Genomic DNA, 22,371 nt, shown 5'->3' with positions numbered 1-22,371 from the left:
TACAGGGCTTAGCCTTTCTGTTTCTCGCTTGAAGAAAGAACTTTTCTCCTTTTATTTTAATGAGGTAGTCTCATTGGTCCACTGTCACATGAGTCTTCAGCCTAGAAGTGCTAATCTGGCATTGCTGTTCAAAACCATTGCTTTTGTCTGTGCTCTAAAACAGATGGGATGTATCTGTGTTGGGCTATAGATCCTAATCCTGTAAAATTCCTGTAGTTACACTAGTATTACCCGAGGATGTTTAATGTTTGAAAAATTGTCCTTAGAATTTGTACAATCAATTTGGTTGTTACAGAATGCTAACTAGTAGAACACAGGTTTTCTTGTAAATTTCCTTTGTCAGTGGTTCTGCTAATGTTGCTTAATGTATTTGAAGAAATCATGGGTACAAATCTATTGGCGACCATGTTAGCACATTTGTTTTGATCCTGAAGTAACATAAAAGCAATTTAATGTAAAGATAGTGTTCTGGAATTAATTGAATTGTGGCTTTTAAAAGGCTTTCATCTTAAGAAGTATTAATTTCTATGTTTTTTAATGGAGTATGGGACTCATTTTATTCTATTGGGGTTTCAAATGTCAAATTCTGTATCTTTGTGTATATAGTTTCAATGAACTGCATGCTGTTTTATCTTGCATAAAGAATTCTTCTCTGAAGATAATATCAGGTGTTCGATAACAGAACATGAGATGATAAAGTCCCAGTCTTACAACTGAGAACATTATCCTCATGCTTCCTAAAATGTTTTTCAGTACTTGTAAGCCACTAGTATGGTTGGTTTCAGTTAAGATACTTATTTACAGTATCGGAAGAAAGAAAAAATCTGCCTGTCTACCTTTCATTTCTGGCACAAAAATACTAGGTTTAAAGTAAAATGAGCATTTCAATAGGATCAGATTATTTCCTTTTGACATCACTAGCAAAATGCCATTTTTAAAGGTACTTTAAAAAAAAAGTCTTGTTTTATAAGGGTTTGAGGCATGATGCAGAATTTTGCAGGTAACAACTTCAAACGCTGTTCAGGGCAGCAGAATCCTTTTGATAATATGTCGTCTAGACGTAGTGTATTCTAAATGAGGTCTAGTTAGTGATATGGTTGAATTTGAATGCTGTGTATGAAGCAGCAGGATTTATCAGCATTCCTTCCTTGCGGTTCATATCATTCAATGACTGTTTTACATCGGGTGGATTTGATGGACTATAGATACAGTACATGCACAAGCCCATCCTGTTTGGTTTTGTTTACATTTTCAATTGGTAATTTTCAAATACCTTGCGGAAACTGAGGTACATTTGTTTTTGTCATTGTTGTTCTGTCTTTGTGTGGTGATTGTAGCATTTTATGTGATTTTTGGACATAAAAAGTAGTATGGAGTTTCTTCGATTACTTTAATATTTTGAGTCTAGCAATGGGAGGAAGTTGTTTCGAAATATTAAACAATGTGCTAAATTATATGTATGTTGCAATTGCCTTTTGAGCTGTATACAATAATTTATGTGTGCAGAAATACGTTTGGTATGTAACTTAATGGAAAATTGGTGCTTATTAGATTGTGGTGCTTTCTATACTACTAATTTACTTCCATCTTTTGCCACAACAGGAAATATTTCATTCTGTTCACATGAACCCAAGTAAAAATTTATCAGCTTGACAGTACTTCATATTACTTATCAAAGCTGCCTGTAAAAGATTTAGTGCCATTGTATTTAATTATAGTCTGGTATCATGATCAAAAATACTTATGTTGTCATTTTTCAGTTAGGCAATGAATTTGTTTTAAGTCATAAAACTTTGAAAAATGTCTTCACCTACAGTATTTTCTAGAAATGATATCCCTCAGTGATCTTAAACTGTACCATCCATATTTTGAATAGTTAAGATTTATATACATTGATCAGCTCACAAAAGTGTGGCAGTTCTAAGATCCAAAGGCTATTTGTAAGTATACCACTAAAGAAAGACCACACTGATTCTAGAAATGTTTAATGTCTTTATTTTAAAGTCTGTAAATGTTACAGATACTGCCTTTACAACAGAGCCCTTTTAAAGTGCATGGCTGTCCTGTTTGTAGAGTTTCATGGTTTCCTTTGTCCATAGTAAAAATAGCAAACTGATTTATACCAACACTTTAGTGTGTTGTAAAAGAATAGCATTCTTGTCTGTGGCCTTTTTATACCATAAGCCCCTAATCAGAGAGTGCATTGACTGCTGGTTGCAGAAGTATGAAATGCCACCTTGTTGGGTTTTCACCGAGCTTCATCAGGCACTGCAGTGTACTCAAATGAACCGTCCCTAACAGCAGTTCTTTCAAATGAACCACCGTTCAAAAGCAGTCAGCTGGAAGTAGAGATGTCCTTATAATGACACTTGTAAAGATGACTATTTTGCATATGTACTGTGCAACTCCTCTTTCTTATACTGGAAATCTTTACTGTAGTTTAAATATTTCTTATGGTACCTTTATTATGAGATGGATGAAGTGCAGCAGTGTATCATAACTTTCTGGTGCTTACACAGCAGTGCAGTGAGTGATGCATCCTCCACTTATTTATTTTGACATAGTTGCATATATAAACATTTTTACTGGTCAGTTATTTAAGCCATCCATTAAAGGAAAAAAAAACTTCTTGCCTGTAGTGTTATATGTGTAAAGGCACTGTAACTGAGCAGTGTGGCACTCATACTTTTTGGTTAGCTTGCGGTAACGATTCAGACAGTGAGTCAGTCTTTGTATCACATAATGATCTATCTGCAGAAGCATGGCATTTGTAATGGCAAAATACCTCGGTGTAATGGTAGGTGTCGTATTTTAATATCCTGTATTTAATTATACTTTCAAATCATGATGTATCCAATCCTGTAATTGTCATCATTCTTTCCCTTTGGCAGTGTTGCTTCTAAGTGCTTACCAGTGGCTCAAATTAAATTTTGACAATTTTGATTTAAAGTCAGAGCAATGAAAAGTAGGCTCAAATGATCCAAAGAAGACACTTTTAATATATGGTTTGGTGTGGAAGTGAATCCTTCATCACTGTCATAACCCAATTGCTCACCTGCTTGAAATGTGCTCTATACAATTTGTTTGATGCAAGACTGAACTTGCTTTAAAAAATAACCTTTTAAAAGGACCACAGATCAATTTTATACCTACTGTGAAATTAAACAGATCTTTTTTTTGTCAGATATACCTTCAGCACTGCTACTGTCCCGTCAAAAGTATTCTGTATGAATATTTGGGACCAACGTGGTCAATAAAACCCTAAGCATGTGTGAAACCCATCTTTATTTAAAAGCTGATTCTATAGTAAATGTAGAGAATAGTGACTCATGCATGTACCTGAAAACCTGCTTACTCAAGTCACAAAAGGGCCAGCACTGGAGGTCAGGAGGCCTTAGCTGCTGTATATTCCCTGTCTCAACTCCCTGACAGAAATAAAGGAATTGAAGACGGGTGTTCTGCATAGATACTGAAGGATTGGAGATGTCTTCATAGTAAGGTTTTTTTTGTAGATGTGGGCAGCAGACTATGCAATCATAACAGAGCTGCAAAACCTAGAAATCAGCTAATGGTTTAAGACCATATCCTGCTAAGCAAAAGTCACACTACAGCTGTGAGCTGGGTGCAGCAGTGTTTTTTTTTTCCTATTGTACCCATTACCAAAAGAGGGGAAGCTGAGTAGCCTATGTTTGCAGTTAATATAGGATTGATGTTTAGTAAATCATCCAGAGAATAAGCGTTTAGGCTAAATTATGATTCATCCACCTGACCAATGAGTCATTTGCCACTCAAAATGATGGCTGCTTTGCTGCTTTTAATAAATGTCAGGTTAGCGTGTGTAGATAATGTGTATATATACAAACATCAGATAAATTGCCTAGAACTTCAGCAGATCTGAGTGTTTATGAATGTATTGTAGGTTTTCCCCTAACAACAGTGTCTAAATTAAAACTGTCATGCTGAGTTATTTTTTCCACCGCAGGTACAGTTTCTTTAGAGCTTCAGAACGTTCTCTGAAACTCCATTAGCCTCTCATTTAGATTGATCAGGTCTTTGGCATTCATTTAGACTGTGCATCTATGACTGGTTCATTCTAGACGTCTTCCAGTGTAAATATTCCTAATTTATCTTTCAGTAGTTTGAAGATTTTTACTTTTACTCAAATCAGCCCTCTGTTGTTGAGCCATGAAAATATAATTTCCTGAACAGAGTTGGAAGTATGTTCTGCATAAACCTGAGAAATACGGTGTACATATTAGGTGAAGGACAATGTCACTGTCTCACAGAAGAGGACACTACAATTTATTGTGCCACTTTAGTGCAGGAATCCATTTGCAGTAGAGGTGCATGCAAGTTCAAAATTTATCATATGGTACTAAGTAACAATGACTTCATTTACAGGAAGCTCACAATACAGGAAGGGTCATTTTATTTCTACTGTTTTTCAGCTTTGATTTCTTGAACATTGATTATACTTTTTAGCTTTTGAAACTGTAAACTCTGCAATGACTAAATATCCCTGCAATGTTGCCTTGTTATGCAAAATGCTTTTCAGAGTGGTTTGTGTCTGCACACGTATTTATATAGGAGTTGAAAACTGACCTGAAGTGTGTGCTTATCCTTTGAGACCAAATATATATGTAATTAAAGTAATTGGCATATATACTTCCCTATTTCTCAGAATTTTGGCACCCACCTCCAAAAAAACTTGAATCAGACTTGATATGCTATTTTCATTGTAGTCCTATGTGGACTAAATAAATGCCTCATAAAAAATCAGAATTGTATATAAATCTTCTCACAGAAGGAGCAATAAGGTTGTCTTTGCATTAATCTGTTCCCAGAAAGGCCCTTGCCCGCTTACATATTGTGCCCTGTGATCACAGGCTCAAGTTTGGGTTATGTTACTAGCCCAGTGTGGGGTGGGATTAGTTAGCAAGGCAGGGCTCTCTTGGCTGTCCATGACACAGTGACCCCTGTGGCCTCCTTGGAGCTTGCAGTGCTGTGGATAGAGGTGAGGTGCATCTGTCACTTAGGATTCATTGTCCAGTACAGGACTGTGTTGAATATGACATGTTGAAAGACAAATGGCTCAAAGGTGCGCAAATCAGAGGAGTCTGCTTACACGTCCTCATTCCCCTGCCTGCAGTTGCTGGGATCATAGCTGTGAACCAGATGTGCAAAACGCACCATTGGCTATTCCAAATTAGTTGGGGAAAAATATTTGCCAATTCTAAAATTAGAAAAAGAAGAAAATTGTTGTATATTTTCATAACCATATTATACTGCATTGGAAGTAAAGACTAGTATGTATGCAAATCAAGACATTAAAATAGCATTTTTGAATACCTGACGTTGCACATATAATTTAATGTCTGAGACGTGGAAATTGTTGCTGTTTATTATACAATCCAATACTTTACAGCTGCGCATGGAATGTGTGAATGAATTCTTTGTACTGTCTGAAAATTGTCTATAAAATATTTAACAATATTTGGTAGGATTTTATAGAAGACTTGGCTGAGAACCATTGTCGGGGAGAAGGCTTAGCATGAGGTTAACGAAAAGCCTTACTGAATGATAGCATTGTTGAGAAAAACAAATTTGGTGAGAATAGGTTCAACGTCATGGAGTATTTTGAAGCCCATGTGCTCGCTTGCAGGGGGATATTTTTCAGCTTGTGAGATTTCAAGGGTCTACCTTTTCAGCTGATGAAGTGGATTATTTGGAATTAGTTTCAATAAAAGAGCTCCTTTCACTCCCACTCCAGAGCATTAAATGTGCTGACTAGACCTTGTCCCAGTATTCCCTTGTCTTGGGAACACTGTTTTGCTGCTGTATAAGATAAATCAAGGGTCAGTCTGGGATAAAAATGGACCAGCTCTGCAAGTTTGATTTTGGGTGTCTTGATTAGAGAACCGTCACTGATGGAAGACCAATGTAAAGACACATTTAAAGGTACATTACAGCACAGAGAGGAGAGCTAAGTGCATTTTAACATGTTTCTTAGTATTGTGATACATCTTGCAATCATGCAATACATATTTACTTTGTTTCAAATATACTTAATTTGTCATTTGAGCTTCAATGTGCATTGTTTTATTATAGTGTTTTACTGTGTATATTAATGAAGTTCTAAAAATATTAAACTGCTTTGCAATGCTGGCATTATGTCTGATGTTTGAAAAGTACAGATCATCCAGAAAGTGGAAAGGAATAAAACTTTGCATCTCTATAGGGGCAGTGAAATTCAGTTACTGATAATATCTTAGTGAGGCAAAGGAGCCTCTGAGATATTGCTCTAGCGGTGATTGTGCAGCAAAAGATTAATTTTAACCTGAAAAGTAATACGTGATGCAGTGAAAACGGAATACACTGTGCCCCACGTGGCCATGCTAAAGGTTTTATTTTCTCATTCAGCTTGCATTACATAAACGCCAGAGGCATGTTTTATATTAGATTACATGCTGCTGAATGTTGATCTGTGTATGTGGTGGAAATCTGATCTGAATCCTGGGGTGCTGGAAATACAAATGTATGTAAGGCCTGCGTGCTGAAGGCTGAAGTCGCTTCTCACTGAAACTAGATTTAGTGATTACATTTTTTAAATTCTTTGGGAAAATTTTGGTGCTTTTTCTTTCATTTCTTTTTTTTTATATTTCTGTTAAGGAATGCACTTATGTGCTATTTTACAAAAAAAAATGTTCATGCCAGTAAAGCACTGAGAAGTTGGAATGTACAGACCGAAGAGGCCTGACTGCATAAGTACTCATCTTTTGAAAATAACTTATGAACTCATGGACGAATAAAATTGAAATGACACGTCTGTATGTTTTCATACTATGTCGTCTGATAATAACATAAAGGGAAACGGTAAAGTCTCTTAGGACCGTGTTTTTGTTTTTTTAAAATAGTGCCACTGGTGTGTTTAGAAATCCTTCATTTTCTATTTAATAGGAAAGAAGCTTTGGGTCATTGATTCTAACTGGGCCCAGAAAATTCCAGGTTGTGAGGAATTTGTTTTAAAACCATCGGTTGTCCTTGCAGAATTGCAGTAGGAGTGCGATAGAGATGTGCAAGAGGGTTAAATGCGGAGTCTTACCCTTCTGATTGATTAGACCTAAACCAGGGAGGTCCCGGGTTCAAGTGTGGTAATCACCCCATTCTTAATTAAAGACTGTCCTTCCATGTTATGCTGTTATTTTATAGGTACTGTATAACTGGTGAGCCGTAATAGAAGCCTTTACTAAGTATCTTAACCTTCTAGGTGAGTATGATAACTTTTACATGAACATGAAACAAGGCAGTAATTGTTACAGAGCACTTGAAAAAAGTGACTAACTAAAATAGGATGTGGTTTGTATTGTTAAGCCAAAACAGACTGAATAGTAGGAAGATTGGAATTGGGCAGAGGTTTCAGAAATCTTTCTAATTTTTTTTTTCAAATGCCTTTTAATGTGGCACATACTGCCCTATTAAAGTTGGCTGTGTACCTAAATCTACAGTGGCAGCAGTAATCCATGCACTGTTCAGTATGGTATTATAAAACATATAGTGAACTGTCTGCTCTTTCACTGTATTCTTAGGGTATCAGAGACTCAATTGACAAAAGAGAATAGAGGTAATTTATGTAACATCAGATTATAGAGTATCTAATGCATAGGCTAATACAGCCAGAGCCTTTCTTAACAGTAACTCTCAACAGATTTAAAGATCACTTAAAAAGCCTCTGAGAAAGAGAAGGACTTAAAAGCACTTGTGTAGTCCCTGGAGAAAAATAAAGATATGTTTTGAATCTACTATATTCCATTTTATTACTTATTCTCAATTAATTTTAACACATTCATTGCCTTGCCTCATGTATCAGATTTTAAAAATTAAATTAATTGTTAATTTTTGTCAGCTCTGATGTGGGCAACCAAAAAAGTCTGCATTCCAGGTTTATATCTTAACACTTGACTATCATCGATTGACAATCTGCTTTTTATTGCTGGTGCTTTCCTGTTCAGAAGTTTTAAAACTATTGGCAGAAAGGATTTTGCTACCTTTTAGTGCAGATGCAGCACTGGTGATGTTCTAGTCTTGTTTTAATGTTTTATTGTACCTCCCAGTATGATTCAAAATTGCTAGAGGCATATCATGAACATGCTTCCAAATTTAAGATTGTTTTTTATGATTTCTGTGTGATTTATAATTTCATGTTTAGCAATTTGTACTGTGGGAGTTTGTCGATCATCACCTATGACTGTATTACTCTGCTAGAGGGCCTTACAGTTTCACAATGAATGTATAGATTAAAATGCATATACTGTAGAAAGAATTATGAAACATGAGAGCTTTAATACTTTGTAGAATATATTTTTTTGCACATATGAAAGGACAGTGAAAACAACAATTTACTAGGCCTTTCTGTAGAGTGTATAATACTTATTCAGGTATAAGTATACCTGATATTTTGTAAATAATGATTCTGTGTGTAAATATGGAATCATTATATAATAGGAATAAGACTTAATATGAAATAAGATATTCTGTTTGAAATCATGACCTATAAAATTGTGATACCACCTTATTCATGTTCATCAAATGATCTGGACACTGAAGCATCAAATCTCTGAAATGTTTGGCAAAAATGTATTATTTAGGTTTAAGTTTGTTCTGTTTACAGATTACATTTGGTCAAATGTAGGCAATTGTGATTATGGTTGTACACAATTTAAGGGTGCTATAAGCTAATTTTTTCAACAAAATGTTTTTTTTGTACTGGTGAAATTTAATCATATGTATATCAAATAGTTTAATATTCAGTATTTTTCTTTTTTTGATAAATTTAAAATGAAACTGAAAACTCACTTTCCTTTATTGCAGCCATTTGTATTTTTCAGCCTGAGATTGCAGTAGATTAGTGACTATAGAGAGATGCTTTAATATTTCCATTTTGGTACAAAGTGCATTCATAAATGTCCCAAACTGGGGAGCTATTAATCCATTGTGGGAAACCTCAAAATTATGATGGATATACAGTACTGTGCTTGCTATAGCAATGCACAAGTTATTTTCAGTTGACAGAAGGATGTTGTCACATTTTTTAGGCCTTTTTGTAGAACAAATCACCCTTTTAGTATGTGGCAGTTCAACATATCTTGCATAAACATGTAGTACATTGGTTCTCATATTCTTGTCCTGGTTTTCAGTATTAATAAGTTAAAAATACACAGAGCACATGTTTTGAGTTTCTATGAGCATGCCTTTAGGAACGGGTTTCTTTTCGTTTTAGTTGTGGTAATTCTTAAATCATTTTTATTAATATAATTCAAGTAGGTGGCTGCGTCAGCATGCGCTGGCTGCAGAGGAACATGTAAAGGTTTATTCCACACTGAATATTCAGCATGGAATATACCTTTACTTGTTTCCTTTTATTTATGTGGTATTCTTTGACTTCAGATTTTTTCTATTAAGACACACTAAATAATAACATGCATGTCTAACTTCGTACTAATGTATGTTACACATTTTTCACGGTTAAAATGACACATCTGTTTTTAAGAAATGGTCATAACACCCATTCCCTTTTTGCTTTGGAAAAAACTCAAAATCATTAGTCACTTGCTGCCTCAACAGAATAGTGTTTGCAAGGTTTTTTTTAGGTTTGGTTTGTGCTGTGTAATGAAAATTTAATGTTTTGTTGTAAATTCTGCAGGTAATTTTGAGAACTGTTTAAAAAAATCCCTTCTAACAAAAGCAGATAGGACTATTTGTTAAAAGCCTGGAACAGCAAACCTGTCTCCCTGTCAGTTATCTTTGAGCTTCATTCAGCTGTCTACAAAGGCTTTTTAGTCTGTGCCTTAGGAAAGTCCATGACCAATGGACTAAAATGCAGTCCTAGGCGTTCTACGTAACAAAAAGCCTAGAATAGCTCTGGAAAGGCCTGAAAGCTTTGAGGTTATTCAGCATGGCACAGAGTGTCTTTCGAGAGCTTTCTCTTTAGCATTACTTCTGGCCAGTCACAGACACTGTAGATGTCCTAGACCCTGAATGACACGGGTTTTAAGGTTTAATGTTTAAAATGTGTGCCAGTGCAGTGCGATGTGTTCCTTGAGGTTTAACAGATAATTTGAGATTTAAGTGCATGTGTATAGCACAGTATAGATTCTTTTACCCATCATATTAACCTTTGAGTCTCATAAGTACAATGCGCACATAGCCAGTGTGCCATGATATTGTACAAGAGGAGCATGTGTTTCCCATGGAATTGCATGTCCCATTACAAATATGTCTTGCAGATGGGTCATTAAGACTTACTTATACTTTAATTTACCAATGCTCAGTAAAAAATTCTTATACAATCTTCAGCATGAAATCAGCCATTGTTCAGCAACTTGAATGCTGTAAAATGACATTTTTCTGGTTTGCTGCAAGTCATACAGGATCTGTAGAAAATTCAATGAAAAATAAGTATGCCTGTGGCATACAGCTTCTTGCTTTTATTATTCATTTACCATCAGGAATATTTACTGCTTGGATGTGGCGATTTAGCCCAAGTGTTTTTATAAGACAGACTGTCTTGTTTTCCTTTAAAACTTTTAAGAATAAAAGTATGGCTTGATTCATTGTCACAGTGACTAATGAGGTTTAGCTTGCAGTGTGGCTGGGATGTTGCTGATTTAGGTCCTGTCCTATTCTCTACCATTAAAAAGATGTAGAACTGGAGAGCACCAATGCATTTTTTCCAGTACAGTGCTGTTTTATACTTAATATTGTATTTCTGTCAAATCACTTTTGTTTCTTGTAATAGTGCATTTTACATTTATGATAACCTTTATACCCTTTTTTGTTTTTCAAAAATACATTCCTCTGAAACATACCAGGCATATTTTAGAAATATCCTTGTATATTATTTTGTTAGTTGAGCCAATGCAAGAAGGAAATTGGCAAAAGAAAAAAAGAAGCAGAAGTAGGGAGATAGAAGTTTGCTTGCAGTTCAATCTGATCTTTTATGCAGATGACATTTATCAAAACTCGGCATCGAAAACCTACTGGGCATCTGTTAAGCCATCCTCACTGAGATCAGACAGCAAGCTTGTATGGTTAAAAATGGTAACATCTGGGAATCCTACTGCGCTGGAAGCACCATACTGCTGCTATAGTCAATTTCTCATGCATTTACTGTAAAAATACTAAATATGCTGTAGGACACTCCTGTACTTTAACTGTTGAGGTAGTAGATTTTGCTTTAATGAATATCGAATGCAGTGTTTTAGGATGTTTTTCTGAGAGGTTAATTGGTTTGACTGTATTCCGAATTGATGCGTGTTTTGATTAAAAGCCTAAAGAAACAACAGTGCAAAGTCCTGTTGAAATTCACTGGAGCCAAAGCTTGCTCTAATGGAGTTAGATATTTAACTGAAGTGGAGTTCATGGAGTGTAACACTGATTATACATTGCATCTTGCTAATGTCACAATCCATTTTCTAAACTGGGTGTCTGATTAAAGGCCACAGTGTACAAAGAGCTTGACATTTTATCAACCTCTGCTTCTCAATAGTGATGTTCTTAAAGGTGCATTAGGGCACTAATATATTATGTATTTTACATGGGTTATATAGTTATCTGGCAAGAATGACAATATATAACGGGCACATTAAAGTAAAATGGTAAAGTACTAAATAAGAACATAAAGAGCTACTTAATATATAGGACTTAATAAAGTGAGTTCAGATAATGACTACAGCAGTGTTAGTATTTTTATGAGAATGGTTTACAGCTGTTGTAGAAACAATATTAATACATTTGCATGCATAAATGCCAGCTCATTACATATTATGAGGCCTGTATTGTCATGACGTTCTGATTGAATGTGTTGCTGTTGGGTGAAATTAATCCATGTCAGTACTGCTGATATCTTGTATTAACCATTTTATGTGACTGACAATGTAATAGTGAATTATCTTTACTGATCAGGCGTTTGCATAAAACAGCATTACTTTATAGGACTGGTGGTCTTGCAAGTTATAATGCGTAACTATGGTCCTCTATTACCAGGAGCATTGAAAGGTTTTCATAGGAAAACTATAAAGCATTGTATATGAATTTATTTCATGACTGCTTTTGTTAGTTCTAAATATTAATATAACTATGATACTGTATCTCAGAAGGTTATATTCCCATTCTTCTGCCTTAATGCATTAGTTTAAATAAAGCAGACCAGCTTCTTGTCTTCCAAGAGCTGATCCATACAGTTCAGTTGACTTGTGGAATACAGTACAGTATGCATAATAGATTCATGGTAGTGCTGCATTATTTATAAGGTGTGCTTCTGAGGAGTGCTGTAAAAGCTCCCTTGAAGACTACAGTATACTGTTAGCATTTTTAATGAATGCTGCTCTTCAGAAAAGGCTCTTTTGCAGAGTTACTATTTTTAGCCTGACATTAATTAAAAGCACTTTTTTTCCCCGTGACAAGATTGTTTCATATTATTTACAATTTCTTTTCTAATCTACTTGAAGTGTGTGTTGGGTTTTTATACAATAAAGTCTGAGTTTAGGGATGATTGCAGCAGAGCATGTAAGGCAGTAGAGATAATGGCTGTCCTGTAGTCAGCAAATTTCGACACTAATGCAATTACGGCAGGATGACAGCAGTGATGTATTGACGGAGGTACCCCTTTTCACCTTTGGAACCCTGACCTGATTATGACTTTTTCCCCCCCACAGCAGCAAGTTTTGATGTAAACCATTTTTTGGTATCCCAGGCCTCAACAATGCCAGATCTGTATTTGTAGTATTGTAGTATTTCCTTGGGCTAGTTTAGAACAGGAGTCTCAGAGTCAAATCCTGGTGTCTTCTGATTTTTACTCCAAATTGAGTAGTCAGTTATACAGTTACTTTTATAGTTACACATGTGTAAGGTCTTTTACAACTGCTTATGCAAAATTTTAATTTAAAGAATGTTACCCATCAGTGACTTCAGAGTGTGTTTAGAAATCTTACAGTTATGAAGTTCAATACTTAGACCAACTATGTTGCAGAGTTCAGATAGAACAAAAACTAAAAGACTTACTTATGCATTCCAGGAACTGAGTTCAGGATCCCAGATTTATAATTTAAAAACAGCATACTAAACATAGTGCAGAGATTTCATACTCCATGTTTTCAGGAATACCGTGCATGTATAGAAATTTGTTTGCTGAACATCTGTTTCCTGTTCTTCCTTGTTCTTACAGGATAGAAAACTCTCAAAGGTGGAGAGGCAGAGATTCAAAGAAGAGGCAGAAATGCTGAAGGGCTTGCAGCATCCCAACATTGTCCGTTTTTACGACTCCTGGGAATCTCCACTGAAAGGAAAAAAGTGCATAGTGTTGGTTACTGAACTGATGACATCAGGGACATTAAAAACGTGAGTACTGAAGGCCTGATATTCAGTTTGAAAGGAGAGCTGTCAGTGTTCGTCTTCATTTACTTTTCAAAATGACTGATTTTCATGAACTTGAATATCTCATTTTTTTTCTTTGTAGGTACTTGAAGAGGTTTAAAGTGATGAAACCCAAGGTCTTGCGAAGTTGGTGTCGGCAGATTTTAAAAGGCTTGCACTTTCTACACACCAGGACACCCCCCATCATTCACAGAGATTTAAAATGTGACAATATATTCATTACTGGACCCACTGGATCTGTAAAAATTGGTGATCTTGGGCTTGCTACTTTGAAAAGAGCTTCTTTTGCCAAAAGCGTCATAGGTAATTAATAAGCAGTTCTGTGCTGTCATCTTTATTGGTTGGATGTGATATTTATGTACAGACAAATGAGTTGAAAGTGTTGTTGAAGGTGGTGATTATTAACATAAAACTGGCAGTGTCCTGTGTAGAGCCCTTAGAAAATGGACAGCTCCATCTGTGATGATATTCACAATATCGAGTTTCATAATGTCCCATCACCACTTCTGTGCATCAATACAAGCACGAGGCTTTCATCCCGTTTTGTTCTATTTCATGTTACATTACTAATTATGTCATTAACACAGCAATTAAATTGCAAACCAGCCGTTTTTGCCAAACTGCCAAAATCTTCGAACAGTAATACCTGTGTTAACATTTCTGTAAGATAACCTTCTTTATTCCTAAAACATCAAATAAAATCTGCTCAACTTCAGTTTCTTCCAACCTGGCTTAAAGTGCTTTTCAGTCTTTTTCGTAAGGCCTGGTACATATACAGGTGAAAATCTATACCTATAAGTTACCTTTAATTAAAAACAATATTGAGTCTTGCTTATGTTAGCTTTGTATTGTTTATATTTCAAAATTTCAATTTCAAATGGGGATTTTAAGAAAAGACCTATACCAGATTCAAAGTAATATTTGGAATGTAGTTATGAAAGCATTCACCTCATATTTTGTCTTTATGGAGTCTCAGGGAGTCTTGGATTTTGACATTTTTTGTTCTTTTTTAGGTACTCCTGAATTTATGGCCCCTGAAATGTATGAGGAACACTATGATGAATCAGTGGATGTGTATGCCTTTGGAATGTGCATGCTGGAAATGGCTACCTCAGAATACCCTTACTCAGAGTGTCAAAATGCTGCCCAGATTTACCGCAAAGTCACAAGTGTAAGTTAAAATAACCTTCTGGTATAGTGACACTATTTTATGGCATATGTTATAAATTAAAACGTAATACTAATGTATATTTAAACAAAGCCCTCCCATCTCCTTTATTAGTAATATCTGTATACAAGTCTTCTAATGTTGTAGCAGAAAGATACAGTATTGATGTTTTTTCCAAAGCCTGGATGCCAGTTTTCATGATCAGAGATTAGAAATGGTTTCCATATAAACCTATCCACAGCTTTTCTTTTTGTAGGGGGTGACAAAGGTTTAATTTGTGCAATTTTCAATGTGCCTTGTTATACATCCATTTTTATTAGTGACATTTATGACAATTACGTCGGTTTCCTGTCCTGTAATGTCACTAATACAAACATGTTTTTGTGTACACAGCTGCTTTTTGTTTTGATCAGTATAATCTGAAATCACGCCAGAAAATCATTACCATGGCTTAAAGAATGGTACATGCCAATTTTAGGCAAAAAAAACTTACTGGCATTAAAGACACATCCTGGATCACTTAATTTCCCTAGAATGTATAGTACACTATAGAGTCCTGTGTGAGGGTTAAGCAATTTGAATCTTCAGTCATTAGTTCTGACCTGTCGGGCTGCTATTCTTTTTACTAGTGCAGTGGCTCTCCTGCTAGCAAAACTGCATCAAGAGTGGCTCCGTGTCACACTGACTGACATGAATTCTCAAGGGCGTAGTCTTCTGGGACAGAGTGACCTTTTAAGATCTGTTTGTCCAAGCTCTGGAGTGGCAGGAAGAGGGAGCAAGGTTCCAGTGTTTTTGTGTTAGGCTGTATGTGTAATTAGGAAACAGAAAGCACATCCTCCGTTTTCATTGTCATACCTTGGTTACTGTAGTTTGTGTTTTGAACTGGTTTTGTTAAGAGATCTGTGTGCAGCTGTCCACATCCCATCAAAATTAGTTTGCAGTCAATATTTTTATATGCAACAGTTTCATGTTTATATGTAAGTCGCAGGTCAGTGCTTTGTTCTTGCACCAAAGTAATCTACAGTACATGCACCACAACCCTAGTTCTTTTTCTTTCATTTTCTGTGATTCATTAACTAATTCTGGAAAACTACACACAACATGTGATAAAAAAGCACTTGGATTTGAAAGCTGTTTCAACAGTTTGTCCCAGGAGAGAATTTAGTGTATTTCAGTGTAATGTAAAAAGTGCCTAGTCATTGCTCATATCTATTCTAACAGTACTTGTGTGCTTAATGAGGGTTTTGTGAAATTTGTCACCATTCTTTTTTTTCTGCTGTTAGTGTGTTGTGTTCATAGGGGCACAGGGCAAAGAGGTTTGAGGATTGATCTGAAATGAGCAGCACAGACAGGAGCACGCATTTTGTAACTAGTATACGTTTAACACATGTTTTTAACAGCACCTGCCTCCTCTGAAGATTTCTGCCTAATTATACCTCCTGATAGAAGAGAGATATTATTTGGGGAGGTTCACAGGGCTGTGCAGAATCCTCTTTAAGATTTAGATATTTTCAGCTAAGAGAGAAATTTAGAATTTAACTCTTGTCTGCTTTATGTGGATATCTTGCGTCTTTTCTGGAGAAGGAAAGGTCAGCTGAATGAGAGTACGGAAGAAAGACTTGCATTTAAATCACAGATTTTAACATGTTGGGGCATTTTGAACAACCCTGGGAATATGGTTTTTCTTCTGAATGTTTACGAAACCTGATAAATAGCCCATTCTTAATTATATTTAAACTTATGATTTGCATAAAATCAGTCTTGCTCAATTGTTTGTTACCTGTGCTGTAAGGCTAGAATCTTCCATGAAGGTGAGAGAGTGAATCATCTGTTTTAAAAAAATCAGGATATCTCTTTGCTCTTCATGTATTGAATCGGAAAATGTCAGGATTGTTCTTTTTCTAATTAGTATACAATGGCTGAGATTGGTATTTTTTCAGTCAGTTTTATGACCCAGAAATTAAAAAAAATAAAAACTTAATTTGACTAAAAAATAAATTTAAGCGCAATATATTTTTGATTCATGAATGTCCTTCTACACCTAAGTGATTCACTTTCTAGTAAGATGCTTTTTTAAAGTTAATATATGACTGTATATTATGATTCCACCTTTTAAATTTCTGTGAATTAAATCTAGGTCATAACTAAATATATTTAATCAAATGTCATGTTTAATATATGGATAACTGTTTTTCTGTTTATAGTGTTCAACAGAAAAAAAGCTTAAACATGGAGGTATTTACCTTTGTTTTGGCCTTCCATATCCTGTTTACAGTCTTTTGATAAACTTCTTGGAATTGTCCATTTCTCTAAAGGGTGTGAAACCAGCAAGCTACAACAAGGTTACAGATCCAGAAATCAAGGAAATTATCGGAGAATGCATCTGCCAAAAAAAGGAGGAAAGGTCAGTTCCAGACTTGACAATGAACAAACACCTCTTTCATTTTCCATAATTCATTGCTATGCCTTTGACTGCGAGCTTGACAAAGCCTTAGAAATCTGTATTCTCATCGTTTGAAGTGTCTTTAAATATAGCTATGTAGCTAAAAAAAACCTTAAAAATGTTAAAAATTATAAGCATAAATTTGCTTTGTGTTAGATTGAAACCTTCATTGTATTTCTAGAAATCTATAGAAATACATTATACAATAAGCTACATTTATTCTCAGAACATTTTAAGACTTTAAATTAATCAAACAAAGACCAGCATATTTAAGGTTAATTAAAATTCATAAAAGAAAAGGCTTTGGCCACCAGAAACCTGTAGCTTTTGTAACTGTGAATGAATCAGTCTTGCACGTACAATTTGGAATTTGTGAATTATTAAAAAAAAAACTGCGAGAAGAAAATCCATCCCTAATCGCATACAGGGACCACTGTCGAGGCCTCTTTTGCCGAGGCTCTCGAATGTCAAAAAGTGTGGAAATGTGCACTAGAAGAAGCTTCTCGGCAACCATGTCATGAAATAGTCGGTTGTAGATAAGGGGCGGATTTAGTTCTTCATTGCTTTCTCACAAAGAAAAATGCCGAAAGAACTTCGACACAAAAAGGGAAGCCTGCTCATCTGTGAAGCATAGACCACTTAAAGTGAAATACAACAGATTTTGTAGGATACTACAGCCTTTATTATAATTGTTAAAATGGCTCATTAAGAAATTGTAAACTGACTCGCACACCCTTTAAACAGCCTGTACCGTGTGTCACGTGAAGAGGACAGTGGCCTTTCTTATTTTCACACTAACCTCGGTAATACGTCTGCCATTCTTTGTTTTTCAGGTATTCCATAAAGGATCTCCTTAATCATGCCTTCTTCGCTGAGGACACTGGAGTGAGGGTGGAACTCGCTGAGGAAGATGATGGCAAGAAGTCTTCAATTGCTTTGAAGCTGTGGGTCGAAGATCCGAAGAAGCTGAAAGGGAAATACAAAGACAATGGAGCCATCGAGTTTAGTTATGACTTGGAGAAGGAGGTCCCTGAGGATGTTGCTCAGGAAATGGTGAGCCAGCTTTACCCAATTTGTATCACTGTCAAATAAATAGGACTTTCTCTTTGCATAATACAGAATGGGGAAAATACATATGAAAGTTGACTGTTGTAGTCTTTGTATTTAACATAGTTTAGATGGTATTAATAAATGTACTGTGAGCAAGGAGAGATGCCATTCAAGTTCTAGGCTGTGAAGTTCTAATGTCCCTATTTTCAGGGCCTTTTCTCCTTGCCAGGGGAAACTACATTTATGGTGCAACTCTAACAAAAGTTACCATGTCCTGGTTAACCAGGAGGTTTAAATACTGTGCTTTGCAGTTTTGACGACCAAGTAAGAGCTTTGAATAAAGTTAGCTGTTACAATTTCACTGTTCTCCCTTTCCACTGCAGACCCAGATTAATACAGTTATACAAATCGCCTGGATCTTTTTAGAATAAAGATTCTTTCCAATTAGAATTTTTGCTTGGAGACCTTTTCTCATAAACTAAATCCTTTATATCCTAGTTTCATTAATTGTTTTTTAAAATTAATTTACAGCTCTCTGTAAAACATGCCAGAGCAACTGGGAACTACTTCCTGATCTAAATAGCAAGAATGCACTTCAGTCCAGATTTAGATTTTTGTAGATTGTATTGCAGTTTTTTAAATTCCATAAAGCATTTTCATGTTTTCTTTACAGGTTATAACGCATCCTAAATCAAAAGATAAAACTATTTTTGGAGTTCCGTATCTTTGTTTTATTTTTCGCTGGCTGTCGGATGCATCACTAGATGTTTTGATTATTAAGGCAGGTCAAGCAAAATAATGGTATATTGTATTATTAAGGTAAAAGAGAGATGGCATTTTTTCATCATAGTGCCAAAAGGGATGGTATTCTAGTGTACTCCTCTTTAAGTTGAGTTTTTTCAGTAATTGCATCTGAAATATATTGTCTTTTACATCTGAATTTGTGGGTAATGAAATGGAGATGGAAACTGCTCTTGGGCAAAATGCCACAAAGTCTTTCAACAGAAGGCAGAAGCTCCGTCAAGGTACCTCACACATCCTTGGACAGGCCCTTCATTCATGGGCCCCCAGCTTGAGTGCCGCAGTGCTGAACTGACTGTTTTATTTTTCTTATTTCCTCTGGGAGCTACTTTTACTTATCAGCTGTGATGTATTTGAACTTTAGCTTCTGAGGTATGCCAAGTGAGAATATACAAGACATCCTTCATGTACTCTGCACTACTTGTGAGAAATATTTGCACAGGAAAATTGAAGTATGCATTAAGTTGAAGTTAAATTAAGATGATCAGGTAACCAATACTAGATGGTGCTTCTTGCTTCTGCTTTAAGGCATTTTTTATTTTATGCGCAATGCTTACTTAGACTATTCTAAAGTACATTGATTTGCCAGGAGTAGGTCCTTACAACAGTAGGATGTTAGAAAAAAGTGATGCCTACAGTATTGCACCATAGGTTAAATTCCTCTGTAATCTGGTACTGTATAGCTTGACTTGAGACCTGGTTTTCTATAACAGAAAGAATATGCTGTTTATGTAGTCAGAAAATTGATTTAGGTAATTTACTTTTCCCCTGTAATTTCAGATATATAAGGAGACGGCTGGGGAAGTGTATTTTAAAAAAATATATATAACTAAGTGTTTAATAAGGTTTGTGCTTGATCTTAAAGCACTTTAATTGCTACTTATACAATATAAATGTGTTTTCTTGACTCTGCTTTCTAAGGATTTGATTTTGCTTTTTGTTACTTGTAGATTTTTTCTGCAGTCTGATTTTTTTTTGCAGATTGACTAGGAAAACAAGGATGAAAACTTGTTCAATAGACACAAAGCCAATCTCGAACTGTAATTATTTTTGTGAAGTAGGAAGGTCTGCAGATTTTTAACAGCAAAAGCATATATTCAGTACTATAGGCAAGGTGGAGATGGCCAAAGATTTTTCATGTGTCATTGCAGGATAGTTATCCTTATTCTGCTAATTAGGCTAGTCCCATGTGTCTTTAAAATTGCGTTTAGAAAGCTTGAAACCATGATTGAGTGCCCTTGTTTTTAATTTTCTATTTTATGTCTTTAGATACTCACTAGTCTTCTGTTTACAAAACAGTATTTAGAGTCTAAACATGCAATTAACTAATACTCTTATTTTTATTACAGGTTGAAACGGGTTTCTTTCATGAAAGCGATGCTAAGATTGTTGGAAAGTCGATAAGGGACAGAGTGTCGTTGATCAAGTGGAAAAGGGAAAGGACTATCCCAGTGACGGAGAGTGAGGAGCAGAGCGACCGTGAGTGTGCAGAGAGCCAGAGGAGTCAGCAAGTGCAATCGCAGATCCCAGCCAGAGGGTTACCGTGTGCTGGCCAGCCCGTCCTCTTGGAACCAGAGGAACCCGAGTCCGACCAACATGCACGCCATTGCAACTTGCCTGCCAGCGCCACATCTGTAACATGTAAGAAAGTGCTGCTGAATAGCAATACGTCTGATGTGTTCAAGGCATAAAAATAACTGCTCCAGGAGGGCCTAAGCATCTTTAATTGGCCTCCATTAAGACACCACGTCTTCATCTTCAAATATGGTGGTTGCTTTCACCCTCTAAATATGAAACAAAGAAAAAAAAAAGCGTGTGGATGAAAGTGTCACCAGCCCCCTCTGCTACCAATGAAGGGATCGTGTTAGTAATGGATCATTTTTATGTAATTGTTCATGTCATTGGAATTGCTAAGCAAGGCAGGATTTAAAATGGTTTAGTCTTGGCTATAAATAGTTTAATAATGCTTGTTCTTGTAGTGAAAGTATACTATCTGGTTACTTTGAAATCTTTAGAAAAATATAAACATAAATGTTATTTTTTTATTTCTATACATTATTACATCTTTTACATAGATATTAGCTGTGCACATTTTATGTGTCTACAAATTTAAATTGGAATAAATCTTTTGACACCAAACCCTTTATCTGCCTTTTTAAAGTGTGCTGATCTTTCGAAGTCCAGTGAAAATAGCTATAGGTAATTACCATATGAGTCATTATTCTGTGACTTCATAGTCCTTTTCAAAGGTTGCTGAAGGATTTGATTCCTCAGGTTGAGCTTGCATCAGCACTGTATTTTTACCTCGCGGCCTACGAACTGCATATAATATATTCACGCAAGGCTTTATCACATCAGCCTAACATATCTCTGCCAGATGCTGTTTGCATGCTAATGCGTTTAAAAGCTGTGTGAGTCTCTAGTGGCTTGGCTTCCATGCAGTCTTTAGAGTAATACATTTCCCTGTTTGTCAAATGAGGCAAGTGTGAGGGGCTGTGGGAAGCACTGTTCCAGGTTTATGATTAAAGAAGCAGCACAAGGTTCCTTATGTGATTGGAGTATCAAGTTCAGTGCTTTGACAGAGACTTGGAAACATTCTCACACTGAAAGATGTAATAACTTGACAATCCTGTTTGTGGATCGAGTTACATGCTCACTGAAATTGATGTAATATTGTATTGTTTAGTTTGCATTTTTTAATTATTCTATTATTTTTTTTCAGGTATGGCTGTATAGATCATGCTTGTCTGTAATGATTATTTTATTGTGATTATGTATCGTATTATTTGTACACGTTAAAAGGATTGAAACCTGTGAACTGGCCTTCAAAAAATATATCAGGCTAATCCATGAAAAATCTTTCTAGATATAATGAAGTTAACATGAAGAATATACTGTTATGCCTATTCTTTAATGTTCTTTTTTCCTTCCTAACATTCGCCTCCTGTGCTCCCAGCTGATGGCACCTTTGACAGTGGCCTGGGCTCCACAGTGTATTCTGACTCTCACAGCAGTCAGCAGAGTGTGATCTACCAGACTCTTCTTGACCCCATCTCCTCGGCTGGCCAGCAGGTCTGTAGCCCCCCGATTAATGATGTGTCGGCCCCTCCCCCTAGCCTGCACCAACACCAACAGCAGCCGCAGCTGGGGCCCTGTCCCCAGCCCTCAGCAGTGAGTAAAGAACGGCACTTGAAACCATGTTTAAGACTGTCACAACACATTACACAGCCTAATTTCACACCCTGGCCATTTTCAGATCTTCCAGAAACCAAACAATAACATGTCCTGCTTCATACAGTAGTACGTGCTGTGCTGTGACAAACATGGCCTTGTTAAAAAAATGATTCTGAAAACAAAAAGTGTCATCTTCAACATGTTACTTTACACATCAGTCATTACAATTTGAGCTCTTTGGTGAGATTTATCATGGTTGCGCCAGGTTGTTTTTTTTTTTAATTTTGGTACTTTGTTTTAGTTA

General features: G+C 35.9%; 1 protein-coding gene across 2 annotated transcripts in view; it reads left to right on the top strand.

Moving 5' to 3' along the window:
* LOC148835439 (serine/threonine-protein kinase WNK2-like) overlaps positions 1 to 22,371 on the top strand; it is a 49,824-nt gene that overhangs the window by 4,493 nt on the left and 22,960 nt on the right. For both annotated transcript variants that reach the window (XM_088916172.1, XM_088916174.1), the window contains exons 2-8: positions 13,223 to 13,395; positions 13,514 to 13,734; positions 14,445 to 14,602; positions 16,915 to 17,003; positions 17,876 to 18,095; positions 20,243 to 20,534; positions 21,850 to 21,965. In XM_088916172.1, the coding sequence (XP_088772298.1) occupies positions 13,223 to 13,395; positions 13,514 to 13,734; positions 14,445 to 14,602; positions 16,915 to 17,003; positions 17,876 to 18,095; positions 20,243 to 20,534; positions 21,850 to 21,965 (1,269 nt within the window). The remainder of the gene's footprint in view (positions 1 to 13,222; positions 13,396 to 13,513; positions 13,735 to 14,444; positions 14,603 to 16,914; positions 17,004 to 17,875; positions 18,096 to 20,242; positions 20,535 to 21,849; positions 21,966 to 22,371) is intronic.

Source organism: Atractosteus spatula, chromosome 5 (genome assembly GCF_055471065.1).
Source record: "Atractosteus spatula isolate fAtrSpa1 chromosome 5, fAtrSpa1.hap1, whole genome shotgun sequence".
NCBI classification, from domain to species: domain Eukaryota; kingdom Metazoa; phylum Chordata; class Actinopteri; order Semionotiformes; family Lepisosteidae; genus Atractosteus; species Atractosteus spatula.
Note: the sequence above shows the minus strand (reverse complement) of the source record. Positions and strands in the feature narration are given on the sequence as shown.